At 30.8% G+C, this 25,539-nt stretch overlaps 2 protein-coding genes across 5 annotated transcripts; both read right to left on the bottom strand.

Moving 5' to 3' along the window:
• Positions 1-799: 799 nt before the first annotated feature.
• On the bottom strand, positions 800-4,111 carry LOC100800162 (uridylate kinase). Its single transcript, XM_003531358.5, has 7 exons — positions 3,811-4,111; positions 3,541-3,682; positions 3,119-3,172; positions 2,709-2,800; positions 2,233-2,459; positions 1,283-1,459; positions 800-1,170 (listed from the first exon to the last, which is right to left on the bottom strand). Exons 1-7 carry the CDS (start codon positions 3,984-3,986, stop codon positions 1,061-1,063), a joined length of 978 nt encoding a protein of 325 aa, XP_003531406.1. The 5' UTR covers positions 3,987-4,111; the 3' UTR covers positions 800-1,060.
• Positions 4,112-4,744: 633 nt separating this feature from the next.
• On the bottom strand, positions 4,745-10,528 carry LOC100806747 (WD repeat-containing protein 44). Of its 4 annotated transcripts, XM_041018174.1 has the most exons (9): positions 10,076-10,514; positions 9,189-9,453; positions 7,824-8,761; positions 7,615-7,705; positions 7,282-7,439; positions 7,114-7,165; positions 6,915-6,994; positions 6,736-6,829; positions 4,745-5,787 (listed from the first exon to the last, which is right to left on the bottom strand). In XM_041018174.1, the coding sequence occupies exons 3-9, from the start codon at positions 8,583-8,585 to the stop codon at positions 5,246-5,248; spliced, it is 1,779 nt and encodes a 592-aa protein (XP_040874108.1). In that variant the 5' UTR covers positions 8,586-8,761; positions 9,189-9,453; positions 10,076-10,514; the 3' UTR covers positions 4,745-5,245. The 4 variants fall into 4 exon arrangements, with proteins under 4 accessions (XP_040874108.1, XP_040874107.1, XP_040874106.1 ...); XM_041018173.1 differs by having other exon boundaries at positions 7,282-7,442; positions 9,189-10,528; XM_041018172.1 differs by having other exon boundaries at positions 7,282-7,442; positions 7,824-9,453; positions 10,076-10,528.
• Between the last annotated feature and the right edge of the window lie 15,011 nt (positions 10,529-25,539).

Genomic DNA, 25,539 nt, shown 5'->3' with positions numbered 1-25,539 from the left:
AATTTTGCAAGTGTTTGGTCAAGGATTTCTTTTGAGAGAGCATTTGACAATGAAGTTCTTTTAGAATCTCTCTCATTGTCTTTTGAGAGGATAAGACATTTTTGCCAAGCAAAACTCTCTCTTCAATTTCGTCCCAAGTCACACATATATATAGGCCTTTGATGACCATTCAAAATTTAAATGATAAAATGTGACTGGCGATATTCCTTGAAAATTCTCCCTGGTAATCGATTACAGAATTAGTGTAATTGATTACACAGTTTTTTTTCTTGAACAGTTGTGACCCTTCATTTAAAATTTGAATTCCCAACGTTCAGAGTCTCTAATAATCGATTACATATGATGTATAATCGATTACATGTGCCTTGAATGACTTGAAACCTTTTATTGTGAGACAAGACTTGATCTTGAAGAAATCTTGAATCAAGACTTTGTTTGTTGAAACAATCTTGTATTAATCTTGAAACAAAATGAGCCTTGTTTGATTCTTCTTTTGATATCATCAAAATCATGTATACATACATTCACATTACTATTATATATATATCATCAAAGAATAAAATTTCTTTTTTTCCACGTGTATTTTCCTTCGGAAACAATTCTGTCCAATATATGGTCAGAGATTTCTCTCTAAAAAAGAAATTATTATTATTATATGGTCAGACATTTTCTCTATAATAAGTTGAATTACATTCCAGCCAAAGTGCACGTTCGTTTTGGACCAAGCTGAACATTGCGAATGTAATACAAAATATGGGGGGACAAAAAACGGAAGACGTGAATTTATGCAAACGGAGCAAAGTCCAAAAGTCAAAATATAATTTGCTTAAACCACAAAATGGTAAAGTAAAATTAGGCCAAACCAGGTGGAGGGAAACATCAAACGATAATTTAACTTGTTATATTTACAAATTTATGACTCAACAGCACCCTTGAAGTCCATCAAAACCACCAATGCGCAAGTAATGCACCTCACATATTTGGCATCCTCGGCTGGAGGATTGTATAGGAAAAGAAAAACACAAGAAGTAATCAATGGGTAACCAGACTACAAATATTTTCATGCTCTTGATACGGTAGAATTCCAGGTGGCCCCAATCAAAGTGCCAACTCTTTCTCCTTTAATAGCTTTCTCAATGTTACCAGGTTTGTTAAGATTAAAGACAATAACTGCACCATAAAGGAAGGGCAGGGTAAGGAGACATTTAAACTAATAACAATTAGAAAACATATATATATATATATATAAAAGTGCATATAAATGTTTGTCTGCGTGACTTACCTGGAATATTATTTTCTTGGCATAAAGTTATGGCAGTCATGTCCATCACTGACAGATCTTTGGAAGTTACCTCCTGATAGGTTAGTGTCTCATGAAGACGTGCTTGTGGATTACGCTTTGGGTCCTCATCAAAAACTCCATCAACGTTTGTTGCTTTGAGTACAACCTCGGCATTAACTGAATAAATGACGGAATAAAGTCAAGTAGAGACACTAGAAAAGTTCACCTTGTAAACTGAAGTGAAAATAAATTTAGCAAAAACAGAAAATTGATTTGAAAAGGTTTAATTACTCATTTGGTCCATATAATTTTATTATTTGTATATTTCAGTTCTTATAATTTTAAAGTGATTTTTTTAGTTATTATAATTTATATTTTAATTCTCTTCTAATCTTTGTAGTTTGAAAGTGATTTTTTTTAGTCTTTATAATTTATATTTTAATTATTTTTTAATTCTTATAATTTGAAAGTGGTCTCTTAGTTCCTATATTTTATATTTTAATTCTCTTTTAATTATTACCATCAAAATATGGATAATATTATCAATTACAATTAATTACAAAAAATATTAACAAATAATTCGTAACTAATTTATCACAAGATAATTTATAATAAAAAAATAATTTATAATTTATAACTAATTTACAGCTAATTATTTTTATATATTTTTTTTAATAAGGACTAAAAAATAATTAAAATATAAATTATAGAGACTAAAAAGATCACTTTCAAACTATAGGGGATTAAAAGAGAATTAAAATACAAACTATAAAAATTAAAAAGACCACTTTTAAACTATAAAGACTAAAAGAAAATTAAAATGTAAACTATAAAACTAAAAAAACCACTTTCAAACTATAGGGACTAAAAGATACGAATCGTGAAACTATAGGAACCAAATGATTAGAGCTATCCTTGTTCTAGATCACATCAATAAAAATTTAACTTACTTTCTGCACATCGGAGTGCTGCAGCAGTGTCTGTGGTAAAGAATGGATTTCCAGTTCCAGCAGCAAAAATGACAACCCTTCCTTTTTCCAAATGCCTCACTGCCCTTCTGCGAATATACGGTTCTGCAACCTCAGACATACGAAATGCGGTCTGCACCCGAGTAGGAATGCCTATACTCTCCATTGTTGCTTGAAGAAATATAGCATTCATAACAGTGGCCAACATCCTAGAGGATAAATTAAACAAAATTAGTAATAAGCCTGGATACTACTTCTCATGCATTTTGAGCAACTCAAAGCATAGTGGATCATAATAAATTGGAAATGTAAGTGAACAACCAGCGCGTCAACACATTAGTCATCAGTGCTGTGACTTAATCTACAAGATAGAATTAAGACTTTTGTAAACATGCTAAAGAGTTCTGAGAGAAGATCTAAGGTAGGCGCCTAAGACTAAGAGAAATTAAGGGAATCACCCAATATAATCAGCAGATGAGCGGTCTAGTCCGCTACTTCCAGCCCAGGAGGATCCACGGAAGATGTTACCCCCACCAACTACCAGTGCAACCTGAAACATCATCCTAATTGTTTAAACCAAAGTCTGAAAACCAGGTAAAAGCTTTGAATAACTTCAGGCCAAATGTTCTAACTTGCAGTGATATCATAAAGTCTCCCAATGTTACAGCCAAATACAAAAATAGATCCGTGTATCACTTCTCCTAAAGATTAATTTGTAAAACACATCGACAACGACAATTTCACAAAGCTACAGTAAATTTCACACATTCAATTAGTCAAATGATCTCAAACAACAGATGATGCAGCAGAAAAACTAGAACAAAAGAAACAAAAAAAGTATTAGAATAAAAGAATCCATTGTAGTCACCTCAATGCCAAGGCGAGTCACTGCTGCCACCTCCCTTGCAATGGCCATGGTTATCTGTATCCAACCATAAAACAATAATTTCAGAAATGATGCCGAGAACAACACGAATCAAAATATTTCATTTCATTTCAATTATTATGTTTTCAGGAATTATGTATTGTCACTCTACTCTAATTAACTTGTTTTCTCATTTCCCTAAAATGTATGTCCCTTTAAGTAATTAAGCTATAGCAAAGATCTATTGCCACTGTTATATCTATGTAAACTTGTAATTAACAATTAGAAAACTAATTTTAAATAATGAAGGCAGTAACGCACAATAAAATAGTAGAAAAATGTGCAGCTCCTGCAAGTGAGAAGTTATTAAAAAAAGAAGAATTGAATAGAGAAATAGAGTGGGAAAGCAAAGCAGGGTATGTAACCTTAGGGTCAATGTTCTGAGAGTGGTCTCCAGCAAGTGCTTCTCCGCTAACTTTGAGCAAAACCCTTCGCCATTTAAATGAAGGCTTGCTACTTTCGTTCATTGAGAGTCTCAAGTGAGACATGGACGGAATCTCGGACTTCCTGCCAACAAATTTTATTTATTTCAGCCATAACAAACAGTTATGATTATTATTATCGTCTTAGTTCCACAGAAGCATTTCTACAAACAGCTTGTTAGAAGAAGAAGAAGAAGAAGAAGAGAAACAAACCTGAAATTGATGGGCTCAGGGGAAGAACCCATTTCGGAGCGAACGGCGAGACTGGTGGTCTGGAAGGTTGAATTGCTCACTGTCAAATAAGGGAAGAGGGGCTTTGGAAGACATAGAGGAGAAGATGAATGAAGAAAAGAAGAAGAGAAAGAGAAGAGAGGGGTTGAGAGTGCCATTAGAGTTTCAATCCGCGCTATCTCTATGCTACCGCTAAACCCTCAACTACCGAGGTTTTGAATTATTGAAATGTCTCAATGGAAATTGGCTACCAAATAAAGAAATCCAAATATCCTAACGGGATTATCCAAAACTAAAAAAGAAACGTGGCTTTTATGTAGACAAAAATAAAAATGTTAAATCAGATCAAGTGAGGTGCATATTAACTGGCTAAGACTCACCGCTAACCTACTTTCTAATTAATATTTTATAAACAATTAATTATTACACTTAGATTCTATTATCATACTTTAATAGTGCAATCATTAACATGCGTCCTGCATTTGCTTCTCATATTAAAAATATTTATTTACTAAAATATTTACTTCTCTCCTTTCAAAAAAAAAATTTTACTCCTCAATGATAAAAATTCATCTCACTACGTTCAAAACATTCACCAGCTCATTTTCTTTTCGTCGGCTCCATCTGACTCGCAACTTGCCACTAATTGGTAGACTATGACTCCCCTCCAAAGTTTTCAATATATATTTATATTGCTAATGATTTAAATTTTTTTGAAAGAATATAAAAAGATAATTTGAAAATTTTAGTCATTGAAAGAGTATAAAGAATGTAATCATTTATTATTATTATTATTATAGGCAATTTTGTTTTAATGAGACATATTTCAAGTGACTATTTCTTCCATGATAATTGATAGACATTTAGCCCGCGGCCTTAGCAAGTCAATAATAAGGTAAAGATAAGCTCTATAAAGTAAATTGAATAAATTTCAATTTCATTTTAAAATTTGTACCTGCTGTATAAATCATCTAATCACAATGTGAGAATGGGAAAAAAGAGATTAGGATTCTCGCGAGGTCTGTGGCCTGACTTCGCCACATTAAACTAGAGACATATCACAAGTGTTAAGTGTTCAAATTTCTAGAACATGTCAAGAGCCTTGAGATTCAACATGGATTTAGCAATTATCATCATATAAGCAGAGGCAATGGCCAAGATACCATGAGCTTCAAATTCCGTCTTCCCACATTTTGAGCCACTTATATTGGATTCTAAGGCCATAAAACACCGTTGTAAATTTTCCACCTTTAGCAAGCAAAGCCTTAATGGATAAGTGGCTAAAGTTCTCATACATGGAAGGCATCGTGGCTGAATAAACGATCCCAAAATAGTAGTTACATGGTTATTCAACACCAACATAACCATGGCATTTACATGGTTATTCAATACCAACATAAACATGGCATTCTCTTAATTAAAGCCTAACGGGCAATCCAAAGTTGTGGAATGTCTTGATAGTTCCATCACAACCAGCTGCCACAATTGATAGTCCCCATGTTTCTGATACACTTCTGTCATGGCAATTATCTTTGTGAGATAACTGCTGGTCTTCTTCTGCTATAGGTAAATCCCAGCTAGGAAGTTTCTCCTCAGGCCAAGTCATAGAACCTCGACACGAGCCATCAGTGGTGAACCAATTACCAAGAGAAAAAAGTTCGTGATCTCTAGTCTCAGGGGCAACCTCTAGCTGTTGGGTTGGCATTTCTGAAGAACGGTGGGAATAATTACCACTAGAGTCCCTTTGATCTGCTTTCATTCCTGACCAAGGTATTGCAACAGTAACACCTTTAGAGAAAAAGTACTCACAGGAGCGTTCAGATTTCGTCTGTTTCGAAGAAGCATTTCCCATGTCATCAAAGTTCCAAATATATACATGGGAGTCCTCTCCAACTGAGATTATATTTTTTCCACTTGATGTAAATGAACCAGACATCTGACTTCCTGACTTAGGAAGACCTGTTACAAGTAGTAAGACTAACTGGCTTAGAATTTTTAATGAAAACCAACCATTAAGCATACACAGTGGAAACAAATATAACCAGCATCATGATTATTTGAGGTACTTCCATTTTTATATATGTAAGAATCTACAATATTAACGTGATTAGTCCTAAGAGACAAAAAGGAAAAAGAACTTCAACTACAAATTTATCAAAGTTGAGTAACTAAACCTTTCAAAAGTCTGAGGAAAGCTTCTCCTCCCCTCCCAACATAGTAAATTTGTGGGATAGGCATTAAAAATAGAGCCGCTATATCTCCCAATTTGCAAAACAATTGCTTCTGCCTAACGTCAGCCTATCAAATAAGCAGATCCTGATGCCACCCAAGGAAACTATAGCATAGGTTTAAAAAATAAACTGGATAAAACCAGAGTGAATCTTTCTAATAAAATAAAATTCCACCCATGTGAGGAAGAAGCTCTGTGTGGGTTTAATTTTTCAAAATTAATCTATTAACTAATCAACCAATGATATTTCAAACTGTTTAAAGTGACAGCTATAAAAAATAAATTGAAACAGACATTAACAGAATTACAGAGGCTGCTGACCTTTAAACTAACAAATATAAATCAACAAAACCTCGGGATACAACAAAGATTCATTATGCAGCTCATAAAAAATGTTACACCTAGGTAGTTACCAAAAGTTATTTCTTAAACATGACAAAACCTGCCATCATTCCAAGGTAACAAACAACAAAGTACTTGCTAACATAAAATATTTTATTCATGTCAATTATATGGTTTCAATTAAGATGACAATTCACAACGTCAGAAATGATCACCATCCCAACAAAAGAGAATAGTTATTGGAAAATGCAAAACAAATATTGATAAGGTGAAGAACTATTGAAGCCTATCCTATTATTCTTCCAATAATGATTCAACACTAAGTGGTGGTGTACCTTTGTATTTCTGAACAAGCTCAGTGCCATCAAATATACAAATTTTAGAATCTTCTGATGTGATCATTATTCTCTGACTGTTTTTTTGGGAGAACTACAAAGGAACAAGGATGTTATAATGTTAATAGATAAAGTACAAAGTATAGCACTTTAGTAGCTAAGAATTAAAAGATTGAAACCTGAATGCCGGTAATCTTGTTGCCTGACACTTTCTTTTTTCCATGGACATCTATCTGTGCCTCAAGCTGGAAATATGTTCCTAAATCATTAGAAATCCAATTTAGACAGTCCTTTCTATTTTATGTCCCTCTATTTTATCGTTTGAAAAGAGAGTTCATGACTATAGTAATTGATATTTGTTAAACAAGAGGTGCATACCAGAAGCAACATAAAAACAACAAGTGCCTGTAACAGAACCAACTACAAATCCCTGCATATGTAAATAGTCAATGGTTCATCAATCTCATAGACATGAATTTCCAGTTTCAAAATATGTAAGAAGACCCAAAGTCATGAAAAGATTCAGGGTTAAAAGTCATGGCATACTTTCCCATCTTGCTGGTAACTTATAGCACTTATGACATCTCGTATATCTGCCCAGTCAATAACTCGCTCTTCACGTATCCCCCATATTCGAACCTTACCATCAATGGACCCACTAATGAAGTAATTTTCATCAACAGGGTTGAACTGAATGCATGTCACTGCTTTCATTAAAAAGTGAAGACACAATTATAAATTACATTCACGGGAAAAGATATTATAATGTTTCAAATTATGATTATGAACATAAACAAAGATGTGCTTTAAATTTTGTCAACTAATTAAACTATGGTTGAGAACAATATGCGCCAAAAGGCATGGTTCTGTTATACATACCATAGTCATTGTGATGGAAAACATTTAGACATTGATTACAACCAATTTGCCACAAGCGGACAGTCTTGTCCATAGAAGATGAAAGGAGAATCTGCAACAATATTTTTTTATCAGCTTCAAGGAAAATTAAAATTGCAAGCAAAACAAATTGAACATATTGCATGATTAGGGGGGAGAGGGGATAACAAGCTTCTGCTAGTTAAACTCACATCTGAATTAGACCAAGCCAAATCCAAGACATCACTGGAATGACCAAAGAATTCTTGCAGTGGTGATTCCTCAATTTGAAAAATACTATTTGGAAGGAAAATGAAGGGTTGACTTGAGTGTTTGTTCCGAGGAGAAGAGTTGTCACATTCCACTTTACTATTAGAAGTACTGTCTTCTGTGGTGGAACAAATACTGGACTTATCCAGTGATGTAACACGCCATATGCAAACAACACCATCTTCACCTCCACTTGCTAAATACTGACCACAGGGACTAAATTTCATTTTCCAGATTAGGCCTTTGTGTGCTCTAACCTCTTGTCCAAGGTATAGGCCACTGAACTCCAGCCACCTCTTTTTATTCTGCCTCACCTTTATTCTTCGAGTTTTATTTGTCCCTGCATTTCCTTCACCGCCTTTCCTGATGTTCACAAAGCGCTTCCACCAGTTTTTCCTCTTTCTTTTACTCATATTAAAATCCTGAAATTCTTCTTGTGAATCAGCTTCTCTGGGTCTGTGCTCCTCAGCTGTAGAAGAGAACTCATGCACTTTCCCTTGAAAGTTTGCATCTGCTTCATCTTGGGAACACCCTTTCACTTCATCCAAATAGACTTTTTCTTCAGAAGCTGCTTTGCCTCCTGAGAGAATCAACTTCTCAGATACTACTGGATCAGTATGCAAAATGCAAGCATTTGAGATTGCCCCACTGCACTCCCTGATCCTCTCCAATCCCAAGCTGATGGACGAATCATCAAAGCTCATTTTCTCTTGTGAACAAACCTTGGAAGCAGCATCAGCTAAACCCAAACCCTGCAGAAAACGTTCCCTCCTCTCCTTCACACTAACAGGCTCCTTCACCCAAATTTCGTCATAACCACACCTTTCAGAATCAAACCCTTCTTTGCCTAAAACAGAATCTTGAGCTGACAAACTATCCACTGAGTCAAAGAACACATCGATATCGTCATCATCATAGCCCAGCATACCTCACACTTAGTTTTGAAACAAACCACCTTACACATGAAAATCTCACCTTCAAGATCTAACCTTTCTCCCAACTATCAATTCACTACTTCTCAAGACCCTAAAATTGGGAATTCCCAATCAAGGGACCGAATTTCTCCCCCCAGTTACAGTAGAATATTAAATGCCACAGATTAAAACCATGGCCTAGGTACAAGGAACCAACTAACCACCAATGAGTAAATGACAACAGTTTATTTGCAAGTTCAAAACCTCCCAACTCAAAGAATACTAATTAACAATTCCACACACCCCAATAGTGTATATAGATCATAGAATATTCATATCATCAAATACAAAGCAGAAACAAAGTCCAAGCTTAGTTCAAAGTGGAGACTATACCAGGATTACGTGTTATTGTCAAGTCAAACAATGCCGAAATTCAGCATGATCAACCCCCCCAAGCTACCATGGCCTTATCCACACCAAAAGCTAAAGAGAAAGCTCCTCAACCAAATATGGCTGCAAATGAACAACTGAAAATGCCTCGAGATCTGTATTTTGTGATATGAAGATTGCCAAAGCGCACGAGCGGCGATAGTGTTAGTAATGTTTATGTCTCTCCTTTCTTATCTTAATATCACACCTCGTAATCCCCGCCTATTATCTGTGATATTAGTGTAGTGTAACATTAAAGTCAGACACCGAAAAAAAAGCAAGATTTTTTAATAACCGTTTCCATTTAAAGAAAACAAATTTCGTGACTCCGAATGAAGACAAAGGTTGATTTGATTCTCAACTTTCAGCTGTGTTTTTCTGTGACTAGAAAAAGTGGCTTTGATTGGTAACTGGTTACTTACAACAAGTTAGAAGCTGTTTACATTACATTAGACAGAACTAGAGAAGGCTGAGAAAATGAAAGTGAAAACTCGAAAGTCGAAAGTTTTAGGCCAATTAGGTGGTCATAGGTGGCCACAATGGACCCTCATATAGGCTTTACTTTCCTTGTTACTACAGCTAGCAGTCTAGCACTGTTGCTCTCTGCACAGCAGTTTGCACTTCAAATTTTTCTTTTCTCGGGTTGTGTGTGGTGTGGTATATTCTTGTATTGATTGAGGGTGCTATAGGTTTAGGTCTCCTATATGCCTATTTGGGTATGTTGTACGTGTTTCTTTTTTACTATTCCCATGTAAAATATGGGGAGTCTGAAATCAAAGAAGGAGAAAGGAAAGGTGGTGTTGAGAAGGGAAGGGTTGTTTAGGCCTAATATGCTCACAACATGTCCATACCTTGTTGTTGGAGTCACATATAAAATTGACACTTTCTAATGCCCACAGCATTGAGTTCTTGGAAAGTCAATTCCTTTCTGAAAAAGGAGCTTGTCATCACTCACATGAGTTAATTGAAAGGAGAGACTGATCGTCGTGGAAGAGAGAAGATGGGTGGGTGGGGGTGGTGGCGGGGACCGGGGTGTACGGAAGAGTGTGTGAAGGAAATGAGAGAGAAGAGAGGGGGAAGCATGGCATGTGTTTGAGGGAGGAAAAGAGAAAAAGGAGATAGTGAAAAGATAGATCATAGTCTACATCATTATTAGCGCTTAGCATCCATCGAACGTTCCAAAACCTTCTCACTCCCTATCATAAACATTTCTTCATTTCCCCTCACTTTTCTCTGGTTAATTCGACACTTCCATTGTTGTTGTTTTTCTTTTTTAACAGAGGATCACATGATATCTCTTCGCCGATATTTATAGATTAACTTTTCTGCCAATAAAGACTCATCTATTCCATGAGGAACCAACTTATATCTCATATCTCAGAAAGAACGTTGATTTTCGATTCTCATTACAATTGTGAGATATTTGTTAATAAATAATCTCTATATATTTATTCAATTTTAAGCCACCTAAGGAGAATTCGAAATCTAATTCACTTAAATTTTTTATTATAAAAAAAGAATATTAATTTTCAAAAGTAAGTGTTGAAATTTATTTAGAGTCTCTTTCTTTGGTATTACATCTTAAACCTTTTTTTTTTAAAATAAAAAAGAGATATAAGCCTTTTTATTTAACATCTAATTAATTATTTTTCCCAAATCGATTCATTTTGGGAAAAAATAATACCTGTAGTTATGATTTATGTTCAAGTTGAAGATTAAACCATAAATTTTAATTTTTTTTATTGGCCATCAAGAAACTTTAGTTAAGACATTTAAATATGAATCACTTGTATCAATAAGATATCTTAAACCTCTTTTAATATAAGATTGCAGAGGTTTCTTCTTTTGAAATATGCACAGATTTAAAATTGAATATTTGATCACAGATTAAAGTTATATATTAATTATATCAAGGATTGAGACTTTCTTTGTTTTGTACCCGCTTGCATAAGTGATGTCTTCTCACAGTTTAGTGTGACTTCCACTCAAATCCTCACTGCAAGGGAAAATAGACAACTCAAATCAAAATATAAATCTGATTTGATATTTGGATAGACTTTTAGAGTAAGGCCTATTGGGATAAATTTTGGCGGATAAATATTCATACAAAAAATTAAAAGATAAAATATATTTTTTATAAATTAAAACTAGGATAAAATATATTTGAATTCCTATAAAATTTAAAAAATATTAATTTTATTTGTATAAAAAAATTGAATTAATTTAGTCCTATCAAACTAAAATATATTTTTGTTGGTCCATACTAATAATTTTATTAAAGGGTAATCAGAAGTGGTTCACGAATTTCTATGTGTAATTTTAATTACAAATAAATTAAATCATTTGTGACAGTTAAAAGTTTCAATGTGAATTAAATCATTTATGATAATTAAATACCCTCAAATATTGCAAGTTTTTGTTTACTTTCTAAGTGATTTTCTCCCACTTTCTAACAAGAGTTGGGGGAGTGAAAACGAGACTCGAATGGGTACTATATCTTTTAAATGTGCTTTAGAAAGTAAAGAAATAAATAATTAAGTTCGTTAATCACAGCATGGAATCGTGTAATCAAACTATTAACGACTATGAAAAATATGTTTTATTTTTACATGAACCAAATTAATACAAAAAAAAATTATGAGGATAAAATTAATATTTTTAAATTTTAGACAGACTCCTAACATATTTTACCGTTATAACTAATTTATGTATTTTATCTTTTAGAGAAGTTTAATTTGTGCAGCAGGAACTTTAATAAAAATTAAAATGAATAAATTGTTTTAAATCTAGAGGAAAAGTTTATTCTTTTTATTTTTTTTCTTTTATAAGTATTTATTATGAAGTTTATTCAAATAAGATTCATAAAAAAAGTAGAACAAAAATAAATAATAGAGAAATAAAAAAAAATATTTGAATAAATACAAATAAGAAAGAAAGATGAAAAATAATAAATAAATGATAAAAAAATTATATATAAATGTGCTACCCAACAAAATAAAATGATTGCATAAGAAAACATCATCCCTGAAGAAAGTGTAAAGTTTCAGATTGAATAAGAAAAACATTGGATATTAACATAGAATAAACATATTATCTTCAAATAGTCGATGTAAAAAAATGAAAAGCACATAATATATGAGTATAAACACAAAGATATACGGTGTAAAAAATGATTTTTACACTATAATTTTTTATACAATTATTCAATTATAAATTATCATTTAAAATTATCTTATAAATGTATAAATATTAAACTTTATAATAATTACAGATTTACAGTTGAATGTTTTTAATAACACAATAACCTGTATTACCTTAATTAAAAATTATAAATATACTAAAAAATTACCTTAACTAATTATCATAATATATATATTGGTAGATATCAATATTTAAGAGAAAAAAAGATAATAGTCTTATTTCAACCGGATTGTAATTTATTTTTATTTCATAAAATCCACACATTTTATACTTTATTTTAATTTTAAAATATATTTTTTATTTCTCTTTTCGAAACCTAACACACATTATTTGATCACACAAAACACTCTCATTTATATTCAAGGTAAATGATTTTATAGCAGAATAATTATGTTATGTATTTCATGCCTTGCTAAGGCATAATAATATGGGATAATAATTACACATAGATTTTGGCCTCCGAATGAAGAGCAGCCTCCCAATAGGCCTATTTAGGTGCCTGCATAAATTGAGGCAACACATGCACATAGTATGAAAGCTCGGGTTTGGTAAAACAGAGATAAATGAGACGACCTACTAATCGCCTATACTGATCAGGATGAGGAAAAAACAAGTCTATTGCAAGTGCCAGATGATGATCATGTTCAATTGGCACATTTGATGGCTTAGCTCCTAGAAGTCCAGCTTCGGCTATAATGTTCAAAGCATATTTGCGTTGACAAAGAAAGATACCCGCGAAAGATCGCGCCACTTCAGCACCCAAAAAATATTTGAGGATCCCTAAGTCTTTCATGTGAAAGCAATTGTGTAAATAGGCTTTAAATTCGACGATAACTTCATGATAATCACCCGATATGATTAGGTCATCAACATACACCAACACTAAAATATGTACCCCCGGTCTTTGCAAGACGAAAAAAGAATAATCATAAAGAAATTGTTGAAATCCGTAGTGTTTTAGTGTAGCGAACAACTTTTGCAAACCAACAATGAGGCGCCTGTTTTAGTCCATATAATGACTTGTTAAGTTTACACACCATGCCATATTACTGAGGAAGAAAGCCAGGAGGTGGCTTCATGTACACAACCTCCTCAAGGTCCCTGTGTAAAAATGCATTATGCATATTCATTTGATGTAATTCCCAAGCTCGTGTGGCTGCTACGACTAACACTATGTGTACCATTACCATTTTTACAACGGGTGCAAAAGTCTTTGCGTAATCAATCCCCTTCTTTTGATGATTGCCAAGAATTACTAACCGTGCTTTGAATCGTTCTACACTTCCATCAGATGTATGCTTTATTTTGTACACCCACTGGCAACCAAGTGTTTTCTTTCCTGGAGGCAATTGTGTGACTATCCAAGTTCCATTGGTCTCAAGAGCATGTATCTCATTTTTCATTGCATCTCTCCACCGACTGTTTTTCACCACGTCAGTATAAGTGACAAACTCCTTTTCCTATGAAATGGATGCAATAAAAGCATGATGTGAAAGAGAAAAATAGTCATAATTTATATAATCATTTATGGGATAGGGTGCACTTAAGTCTTCCTTTGGAGAGGGTGAACAGTTGGATGGGCTCAATCTTTTGGTGGTATTTGTCACATAATCTTGCAATCGAGAAGAAGGTTGTTTGATTTTATGTCCTCTACCCAATAATGGCTCGGTTGGTGATATATATGGAAGCACTGTATCTCGTGTGTCCATATTTTTATAGAGTAACACCTTGTTCATCAAACCTCACATCTGGCTCGCCCTCTCTATCATCCATTGTCATATCACCACTTTCTTCAATACCTCCTATGTGATCCATTTTTTCTACACCACCAGTCACATCATCAACAATTTCTTCATAGCTCCAATTTTTAGGAGGAGGAGCATCTTTTCTGATAATAACATCAATAGAAAAAGGATACTTGATCTCAACAAATTCAACATCTCAAGAGACAAAAAATCTCTTTTGTTTCTAAGTCAAATAGCTTCCACCCTTTCTTGTCATATGGGTAGCCAATAAACACGCACTTCTTACTCCTACTTGCAAATATATCACCATTCCTTCTTTGATTATGGGCGTAACATAAGGAGCCAAATATTCTCAAATGTCCATATGCAGGTTGCTGCCCATATAGCATCTCATATGGAGTTTTTCCATTCAAAATAGTGGAAGGAGTTCGGTTGATCAAATATGTTGTAGTTAAAATACATTCCCCCCCAGAACTTAATAGGAAGATTACCTTGAAATCGCAGTGCTTGAGCCACATTCAAAATATGTTTATGTTTTCGTTCCACTCTCCCACTTTGTTGGGGTGTTTCGGTGCAAGATGTTTGAAAAATTATTTCACAATCAAGAAAATATCTTTTCATGTATGTAAATTCTGTCCCATTATCACTTCTGAATATTTTAACTTGTTTATGAAATTTCTTCTCAAGTAGAGCAAAAAAATTGTGAAGCACTGTCGATACTTCTCGTTTATCAGCTAATAGGTATACTCATACAACACGTGAATAATCATCAACTATTGTCAGAAAATAAAAAGCACCACATGTAGAAGGAGTTCTATATGATCCTCATAAATCACAACGAATTAATTCAAATGCACTACTGGCTTTATGTTCACTCAAAGGAAACTTCTCTCTAATCTGTTTGGCTCTAAAACATACTTCATATGTTTTATTCACTACATTGCTATCTTTGTGTTTTCTAACCTCAAGAATCAACTAGGTGATCTTCAAGGAAGGATGTCCCAGTCGTTTGTGCCACAAGTCCATGGAATGCAAACCATCAGTTTTGTAAGCTCTCACATTTTGAACTCCTCTAAAGAAATAGAACTCATCCCTTCGTTCACCTGCTCCAATCAGCGTCCTTGAAATACGGTCCTGCACAACACATAACTTATCACTAAATTGAACAACACATTTCAGTTCATCCATCATCTATGAAATAGATATCAAATTACAATTCAATTTAGGCACATAGAAAACATTAACAAGTTTTAAGCCTCCATCTAGCACCACGCTTCCTTCTTTAATCACTGTCGTATGTTATCCATTAGGAAGTCCAACTGGACAACTTTGAATGTTTTGCAGTTCATGCATATGATTTAGGTTTCCAGTCATGTGGTTGGAAGCCCCTATGTCAATTATCCATGTATTGGTATCACGCTCACATGTCATCTTGTTATTATAGTTTGTTTTCTAAGCATTTAGTAATTCTATCAGCGTCTGCCACTGCTTTGTAGTAAGCCCAGTCAAGCCTGAACTGTCTCCTTATTGCACGCACTTGAGTAATCAAATTTCTCGGGTTGTCATTGGAATTCAATTCATGCAGTGATGAAGTCTTCTTCACCATCTTATGTTCTTCTTGCTTATGAGACTCATTCTTAGGAGTCTCCTCTTCACAATGACTCATTGCCACTAAATTTCAAACAAAACCTGTTGACTCTGATGCCATAAAGGATTTTATGACAGAATAATTTTGTTTTGTATTTCATGCTTTGCTAAGGCATAAATATACACAAGAGAGTTACAACAAAATCTTCTAAGATTGAATTATACAGATTGATTCTTCAAATAAAACTCTTAAGATCATGTCTAGACTAAACAAATTGATTTACATGATCACAAGATAATAATACGAGATAATAATTGCACATAGATTCTGTTATCTCATCATGATCTCATTATAAGGCCACACAACCATCACTCCAATTCACCTGAAAAATTGCCAAAGTATTAGCAAGCAGCGTCGTAACCGTCTTGCAATTGTAGTCTTACCTTCAATCTTATTTATAAGAAAGGTTAAATTACTCGTTTAGTGCCTATAATTTTACAATTTGTATCTTTTAGTCCCTGTAGCTTGAAGGTGATTTTTTTAATCTTATAGTTTATATTTTAATTCTTTTCAGTCCTTATAGTTTAAAAGTGATCTTTTTAGTCCTTATAGTTTATATTTTAATTCTCTTTTAGTTTCTATAGTTTGAAAGTGATCTTTTTAGTCCCTATAATTTGTATTTTAATTACCTTTTAGTCCTTACTACAAAAATATATATAAAATAATTAGTTACAAATTAGTTATAAATTACCAACTATTTTTTTAATTAAATTATCTTGTGATAAATTAGTTATGAATTATTTGCTAATATTTTGTAATTAATTTTAATTGATAATATTATTCATATTTTGATGGTAAGGACTAAAAAAAAATTAAAATATACAAGTATAAGAACTAAAAAGACCACTTTCAAACTATAGAGACTAAAAGAGAATTAAAATACAAATTATAAGGATTAAAAAAACCACTTTCAAACTGCACGGACTAAAGAGGACTTAAAATGTAAACTTCAAGACTAAAAAAACCAATTTAAAACTATAAGAATTAAAAGGTACAATAATGAAACTATAAGGATCAAATCAATAATTAAACCTATAAGAAATAAATTATACTATATTTTACACTCCAATTTATTTTTTATAAATAAGACCACAGGCAATATATATTTACAATTCATATCAAAATTGTTTAATGTTTAATTTAAATTGCGATTCTTTAGTGATTGATTAAAATTATTTTTAAAAAACGTTATATACATTTTTCTTGATTATAATTAATTGGTTATCATTCTCATACATATTTTTTTATCATTATTAAATATTTATATTTTCAAAATCTGCACAAATGATTAATATTAAGCTTTGTTTAATTATATAAGTATGGAAAATATTTGTCACAAACGTATTCATCCTAAATCCAGTCCTATACATGCAAACCAAAATAAAACGCTTAGTTTTATTTTTAATCTTTTATTATAATTAATGTATGATTTTAGTGAAATTAAACCTCAATCCCGTACTAATATTATGCTACTTTAGTGTGTACATAAGTGTCATATTTTAATAATCATCATATTAATAATTTTAATATTAATTTATTTCGGTAAATTAGTATCATATTAAATTATCTTCGTAAATAAACGTTCATTTTAAATTTTAGTCCACCAAAATAGTATTAATTTTTTTTGTAAATAAATTCCGTATTAAATTATTTTCATAAATAATCATCCATTTTAAATTGATCTTCAACTAAATGTTAGAAACTGATGTCAATCAATAATTTAATAGAAATGTAAAATCAATAATTTAAAGGAGTAACAAATAATATGGAGAAGACGACACATTAGATTTGTAGGCTGAAATGCGCTAATTAATTGACATATGGAAGATGAAGATTCTAAAGGTAGTACTTGGTTGATATGTGACAGATAAAGACTCTTTGTAGGAATTACTTTGTATTTAGTAAGCACTTCGAAGCATTGAACTCCTCCAGCATTATTCTATGTTTTTCAAAAAAAGAAAGAAAAAAAAAAACTCCTAAAGCAACTGAGGTTTTGAAAATGGCTCACCATCAAAGTACATATAAATCAAATGCTTTGTATCAATTGGAAATGGTAATTTTAATTAAACCAAACAACTTACTTTTCCATTGAAACTTTGCTGTGATGCTACTTTGTGCTGGCAAGACATCAAAGTTTGATTCAGCTTGAAGCTTGTGACAAGCAGTTTGAGTTTGGATATCGATATACGCAAGTGCAATTTCGGCACTGTTGATTTGTTCATATAATTTAAAGATAATCCCAGCACATCCATAAATAGGGCCTTGAATCCTACAATGTGCTTCAAAATAAAGTATTTGCAGGTTGTTCACGTAAGTATGGTGGAATTTGCTGCAACATCAAAATTTACAAAGATTATTTAGTAACATAATGTTATTGACTTTGCATGACATATTCTAACTTTATATTGATAAAAAAAATTCCATATTATTTTAACATAAACACATTGATATCAAATATTATTATCTATTTTAAACACTTGAAGCATTCTTTCAACATTCCTGCCACCATAGATTCTGTGAACACAAGCAAATCATTGAGGATCATTTGCAGGAAAATATGGAGAGAAAATGCAATCTGAAGGACATTTTCTTCTTTGATTCTTGCATGCTGCATACCTACCAGACATCATGATATCAATTTTTTTTTTAAAAAAAAGAAAAGAAATCATAAGAAAATATTTGGCATCCAAGAAAGATTTCTTCTCTTTATATTGTGCTCCTGTGATAGAGAGGAGGGTATCTTATATAAGATTTGATGTTTTAGTTGCCAAGAATATTTGTATTGTAGTAGGTTTATACCCATAGAAAAAATCTTAACGGCTACTTTTTCAATATTGCAATGCAAAAGAAAAATATTAAAATTAAGAGTCTAAAATGAGAAAGGGCCATGAATCAAGACAATTAGGCTATATATATCACATGAAAATTAAACGAAACAAGTCATTTGTAACACATTTATGTAGCAGCCAAGTAATTAAACAAATACTTCTAATTTTCTTTGTTAGCAATGTAGGATAGATGTCAAATAAAGAATTAAGTCCTTTCATTTGTGTCCCTAAAGTTTTAAAATAAGAATAATATGAGGTTTCAAAATTTTAATTTTAAATTGTGTTTGACAACCAAAATATGTTTAATTTTTAGGTGTGTTCTTATTTTGAACTCTGAATTGATGCATAAAATTCAAATGCACTGAAAAATATGTTCAATTTTTAGGTCTCATTTCCACTAAGATTTAACAATCCACGCGGACAAAGTTTATAATCATGATATTTAACTACATGTGCAAAAGATATTTATCAAAAGAGAGTGTAATTCAATTAATTTAACATGATGCATGAATTATTATAAACACATGATATTTATTTTGTATTCCTATGAATAAAAGAAGAAAAATAATATATTTATGTAAAAAAAACATGATTTAAAATCTTCAAAAAAACAAATCTTTACTAAACAATCATCTATTTATTTTTGTATATATAGTATAGTGATATATATAGATATTATGAACTTTTTATATATTATTAATTTGATTTAAAAATTTAAAAAAATATTAAATAGGAGAGCGATACCAAGATACGTGAGATAATTGATATAATTAAAAACTTTCCCAATTTAATTCATTAGTCAATTGTTAGGTTTGTGATATTGCAATTTGACATTTGATTTTCCCTACTTGTTTGTCTTGGGTGGCACTCGATCTATTATCCTGCCTTGTCATAGTGCTTCTCGTATATCTTGAAATCGTATGGCTGCGATTTCGGTTCCCAGATAACAGCTCAACAAAGAGATGGAGGGTGACACATTGCGGGTACGTGAAATTAATGGACCGAAACAACGTTTTAATAAAGAACTGAATGAAGAAGCTTTATAAACGTGTATTCATTCGTTTAATCATGTACACAAATTAAACATACAAGTTAGTTATATGTGACCTCCAAACCTAAAACGATAACGACGCGGTCGATGAAATAAAAAAAGAGGACCCCCACCCTTCCATTACTGTGGAGTTTTTCCCTTTCCTCTTTATTAACATAAACAGAGAAAATATATCTAAACTTATACTATATCGTAGATTATTTTAAAATTGTCGATGATGTGATATATTTAGCATGTTCCATCTTTTATTGAATGATAATATAAACTATTTAAAAAATTAATTTATCAAAATTAATAATTTTTATAATATATATATATATATATATATATATATATGAAAACTTTAAAAAATTAAAAACATATTTAAATCTAAATGTTATTATATGATTAAATTTTCTCCTATGATAAGATATTGGAGAGAAAGATATATAACGATGAGAATCATGACTTGATGAGAATCTCAAAGCTATTCAAATATAGGGATCTATAATTAGAGTTATCACCCAAAGATATCTAACGATGACAATCATGACTTGACAAGACTTAAGTGGAGAAGGACCAAATCATAAAGATACTCCCAAGAATCTTGCTGAAGGGTTTAATTTGAAGGTCCATATCCAATATTTTTTATATGTAATTATGATTAAATAAATTGGTGGTTGAATCCTATGTCTTTTCGGTTGCACCAATTTGAGTTAATTTAGTAATTTAATACTATACTGTATGTATAACTCATGTGAAGGAAGGAAATTTTTTGGTATTTTTTCAGAAAATACCTTGTGTATTCGTGAGAGCTTCTTCATGGGATTCTTGTCGAATCAATTTTAGACTTATCAAGATTGAACCCTTGTAGCGTCTATCCTTGACTTAACTTCCATATCTGAAAGTAGTGTTATTTGATTCCGTGACCTATATCAAATAATTTATCTCTAATATAGATTACATCATGACTGGTCATAAAATTCATTATCTTATTTCTTTATCATGTATTTTCTTCTCTACATTGGGATAATGTCCCATTACTTGGAGATCAAATCCCCTCACTGTAATTGTTTTATGCCCTTATATCTTATAACATGATAAAAAAAAATGGCATAAGAGATCCAAATTCCTATAAAATTGTAGTCGAGACATATGTGGAAGCAGTGTCATAATTGGTGTCCTGTGATGTGAGTATGCTCTGTCTTTATATATTTGTGTAGGAGGAAGTGAACAAGGCTAGCTTGTTCGTTTTTGTCACTTTGCTACAAATTGAGAATATATTAAAACAATATTATTTACCTAATAAAATATTGAACGATGCAAGTAAACTTAAGAGGAAAATGTGAAAGGCACGAGGCCTGACAAGTGACAAGGTTGTGGCATCCAAATTGTTAAGAGACAAATCTCCGCTCAATCTTCTCTCGGTTTCCTCTCATTTGAAACCACAAGGTGTGCGGTTCGTTTCACCAAACGTGAGTCTTTCAATTTGGGGGGTACAAGGTGGAAAGGTACTTGCAGAAAATAATCTATCGCCAAAGCAATTCTAGTAAATTAAGTAATAATAAAGGTTAATTCAAATGAGACATACTTGAACATGTCTCCTTTTATGATCGACATTGAAGGGGTAGGAAATCATTATGCATTTAAGAGTATTGTCTAAGTGTATGTTTGGGTGTCTGTGTTGTCTAGAGTTTAAAATGGGCGTTTCATAAGGATCAAGAAAGTGAATTTGCGTTGGTTGTTGGATCAGTGTGTTATTATATAATGAACCCAAACTCAAACATGTTCATAATTTGCTTCTATTGACTACTACGCATCAATGTCATTAATTTTAAGCATTTAGCATAGCTTTTAAGCTTAATAAAAAATAATTATGTCTTGGGATTTTTGGACGTTGATCTTATTTGGTTAAATTCTAAAAAAGACCTCCGTAAATGTTCAAATTCAACGGTTAGTTTTGCTAAAAAAGCAAACTAATCATGCCACTCACAAGTTAGCTATAGTGTAATTTTTTTTTGTTAGCATTCATACTTTTGATCATATTTTTTGTGTATCCATTATGTTATTTTAAATGAAGTGACATGACTTACTTTCTCTATAAAAAATTGTCTTTAAATTAATTTCAGTTGTAAATTTATATTAAAATGCATATATTTTTAATAAAAAAGTGTAAAATTTCTTATCCAGAATGAACTGGAGCTAAAATTGTCGGTAAGTAATGGTTTGTGTAAAGCATATAGTAATTATCTAAGGGACAGAGTAATGATTTAATTACGTATTATCGTCGAATAGTCAAAATTTTCAATTTCGACAACAAGTGATTTACAAATTAGGTGATTTAGATATAGAGAATTGTGATGTAAGTATTTCGGCTATCCTTGTATAATCCTATTCAATGCCAAAGATTCAACGAAGACTTTTTTCTTCATGAACCGCTATCCAGCCTCATTTTCACCAATGATTGAACCGCAATAATATGAATAGTGAATGTCATTGAAATATTAGTGATGGATGAAATTAATTAATAAAACAAATTATACTTTGACTCGACTTGATTTACAATATTGTCACTTAAAAGAGTATTTGTGATAGAAAGAATTTTTCTTTGAATAATTCTAAATACTATTACAGTAGTCTTACATTAATATATAACTATATTAAATATTTATAGGAAGAATTATATTTTTCATAATAATAATTTTATTTTATTTGAACAAAATTATCTTATGCGAAGAATATGTGATTTTTATATAAAAAAAATCATACTACAACGTCCTTTTATTTTCTCTGTGTGATAAATATTAAGTGAACTTTTCTTTTTTAATTATATTTTTTTTATTCATAATCATGGAATACAAAATATATTTAAGGGAAGAGATAAATCACAGTTTAATTTAGACCAACGACATGTTGTTCTAAAAGATGAACTTAAGATAGTAATAAAAAGAACCTTATAAACTCATTATAGAATATTTTTATCTCAATTTCTCATTCTTTCAAAAATTAAAACACTTCTGATGATAGCTAAAAAAAAGGAAGTGCTTATAGAAGAAAAAAAAAAAGAAAAATACTAGGAAAGGTAGAGATGTAATGTGTGTATTATATTATACTCTTTTCTTAAAAAAAATAAAAAATTAATATTTTAGTCTCACCCACCTTGAGTTGTCCTGTATCGAGCTAATAAATTTTTGGCCAAGCTAATTTAGGTCAAAATGATTTCAAGCCTAAATTTTATTATCCCAACTCATGTTTGAAATTGGACTGGCTAGGTTAGCCCATCAGAACTGGCGTATTTTGATTACAGTTCAAAAATGAATTGCACCCGATACAATTAAGATCTAATGGCCTTCATTAGTAATACATCATTATTTATAATTTTTTGCATAAAATAAACTTAATGGGTAAAGATCCATGCAGTTTGAAAGGCAACTGCAGAGGATATGAATTCTTTGGCATCCTTATTCACCAATAACCTTTTGCAACCCTTATATTTTCCAATCGCAATTCACAATTTAAGTACGAAAAAATTATTAAAAACATACTCTTTTTTATTAATTGCATATTGAAATAGCCAGGCCTTTACACCAATTATTCGGTTCCCAAAATGCAATAGTTTGAAGACAATTGCTTTATTCACCCCATTTTTTGTGTGCTGCACCGCAATGAAAATAATAATGACCCTGAATGGACTTTGTTTATCTTGCGTTGCACCCCAGCTCGTTCATAATAGTAGCCTGTTGCACTTGTGCCATACGTTGTTCAACTACAATAGCCATTAGCCACCCCATAACTGCCGGTGAAGGCACCACAATCGCTGCCATTGAAACCTCTTCGCCGTTGAAGGTAAGTGGTTGTGTGCAATGTTTTTTTCCAGCATCCATTTGAGTTTGGCGTTTCGCAAAATCATAAATTGTTAATACACAGGTATCCAGAAATGTATTCTAGATTGCTTGTTCCGTAATATGTCAAACATTATTCCTAAATAGGTATTTTGGAATAAATTTCCAGAATACCTGTATCATTCTGGATCAATGATTCTATAATGTGACCAAGTGTAATCTGGGAATATTAAAATTTATGGGGTGTATCAAACAATAGCCGAGTTCCAAATGGCTAAGCGTAAAAACTGAACTGGACCCGAAAATAAAGAGTAGTACAACACGAGTAAGATTCTGAAATAGTCTAAGCACTTAAAAAAAAAGTAGCTCAAAGTAGGGATTTTTAACAAAAAGGGTAATTTTTTTTATTTTTTTTTCATTTTGGGTCAATTTTAAATTATTACTGAAAATCAGATAAGTCAGGAAAGTTGTTAACTTGTGAATCAGAAGTTGTAACATTTATTACGACTTTTTTTTTTATTTTTTTAACCGAAATCGTAAAAAGTTTATGACTTAGTATAATTTTTTTTATTTACAACTTCAAAGTTGTATAACTTTTTTTTTTTAACTCATGACTTCAAAGTTGTAGATTTTTTTTTGAACTTGTGACTTTGAAGTTGTAATTTTTTTTTTCGTTTAAAGTTTTTTTTAGGATTTTATATTTATTTTTATTTTCTATTCTTTTTGCTTTCAACTTTTTGAAAAAAAATGTAAATAATTTTAATTATTTAATTATTAAATAAATATTTTAAATTTTACTTGTTATTAGTTTTATTTAATATTTTGTATATAATTTTTATATGGTTTTATTTAATATGTTATATATTTTTAATATTTTTTATTTAAAATATTTTATATAATTTTGTGATAATATTTTATTTAATATATTTTGTATATTAAATATAAAATAATTAAATTTTAAAAATTAAAATTTTAAAACAAGTAAATTTAAAAATCCAATACATTTAAATAAAAATTATATATTTTTTTAACATAATCATAGTAGCTATCTATACAAACAAGTAAACAATTAATATAGTTTATATTTTTTATGTTTATTTTTAAGTTGTATGGTTTATTTTATATTAATGTATTATGTTGTTTTTAATTTAATAATTACTTTTATTACTAATAGATGTTGTTAATAGTAAATTCCTTTATAGAAAATAAATAATATTATTTCATAGATTATAAGTTAATATTCATAACAAAATATTTTAATATTTTTTTAAAATTTTAATTTTTAAAAGTTTAAGTATTTAAAATAAAACAAATTTTCAAAAAAATATATTCAATATCATTATGTTAGTTTTTTTTTAATTTTATTTACAAAATAAATCAAGTTCAATAGCATTATTAAAAAATTATCTAAATTTTAAAACAATATGAAATTATCTAGATTTTAAAAAATATATAGCATATTAAATAAAACCTTATAAAAATTATATACAAAATATATTAAATATAACTAATAACAAGTCAAATTTAAAATATTTATTTAATAATTAAATAACTAAAATTATTTACAATTTAAAAAAAATTGAAAATAAATACTAATAAATAAAAAATCCTAAAAAAAACTTATCAAGTCGTAAGTTGAAAAAAAACAGAAAAAAAAAACTTAAGAAAGTAGTAAGTTAAAAAAATATACAACTTTAAACTGTAAATAAAAAAATTAAATTGAAATCATAATTTTTTTACAACTTTAATTAAAAAATAAAATGTCGTAAGAAATTTTAAGACTTCTAGTCCCCAAATAAAAAAATCGAACAAAATTTACCCCGGTAAAAGTCCCCTCAAAGTATGGTACAGACATTGGAATTTTTTTTTTTTTTTTATAGGAGGCATTGGATTTTTGTTATCCAATGGGGTGATTATTATTTCTACATTACAAAACCGAAAAAAAAGTCCTTTAAATTTCCAATCTCTAAAAAATGCGCAAAACAAACAAAACATAAGAAGTATAACATTAAATTTTGTTA

The sequence above is a fragment of the Glycine max genome, chromosome 8 (assembly GCF_000004515.6).
Source record: "Glycine max cultivar Williams 82 chromosome 8, Glycine_max_v4.0, whole genome shotgun sequence".
NCBI classification, from domain to species: domain Eukaryota; kingdom Viridiplantae; phylum Streptophyta; class Magnoliopsida; order Fabales; family Fabaceae; genus Glycine; species Glycine max.
The sequence above is the reverse complement of the archived record's forward strand: the minus strand, read 5'-3'. Positions and strand labels throughout refer to the sequence as shown.

What these genes read in the sequence shown, in the direction of transcription:
- LOC100800162 (XM_003531358.5), bottom strand. Translation starts at nt 3,986, where the DNA reads ATGGCACTCTCAACCCCTCTCTTCTCTTTCTCTTCTTCTTTTCTTCAT. An exon ending in TGACTCGCCTTGGCATTGAG is followed by an intron (nt 2,801 to 3,118) that starts GTGACTACAATG and finishes ATGATGTTTCAG; the next exon opens with GTTGCACTGGTAGTTGGTGG. An exon ending in CCAAGAAAATAATATTCCAG is followed by an intron (nt 1,171 to 1,282) that starts GTAAGTCACGCA and finishes TTTATGGTGCAG; the next exon opens with TTATTGTCTTTAATCTTAAC.
- LOC100806747 (XM_041018172.1), bottom strand. Translation starts at nt 8,807, where the DNA reads ATGCTGGGCTATGATGATGACGATATCGATGTGTTCTTTGACTCAGTG. An exon ending in TTGTTTTTATGTTGCTTCTG is followed by an intron (nt 6,995 to 7,113) that starts GTATGCACCTCT and finishes CTAATGATTTAG; the next exon opens with GAACATATTTCCAGCTTGAG. An exon ending in ACAAGATTACCGGCATTCAG is followed by an intron (nt 6,830 to 6,914) that starts GTTTCAATCTTT and finishes GTTCCTTTGTAG; the next exon opens with TTCTCCCAAAAAAACAGTCA.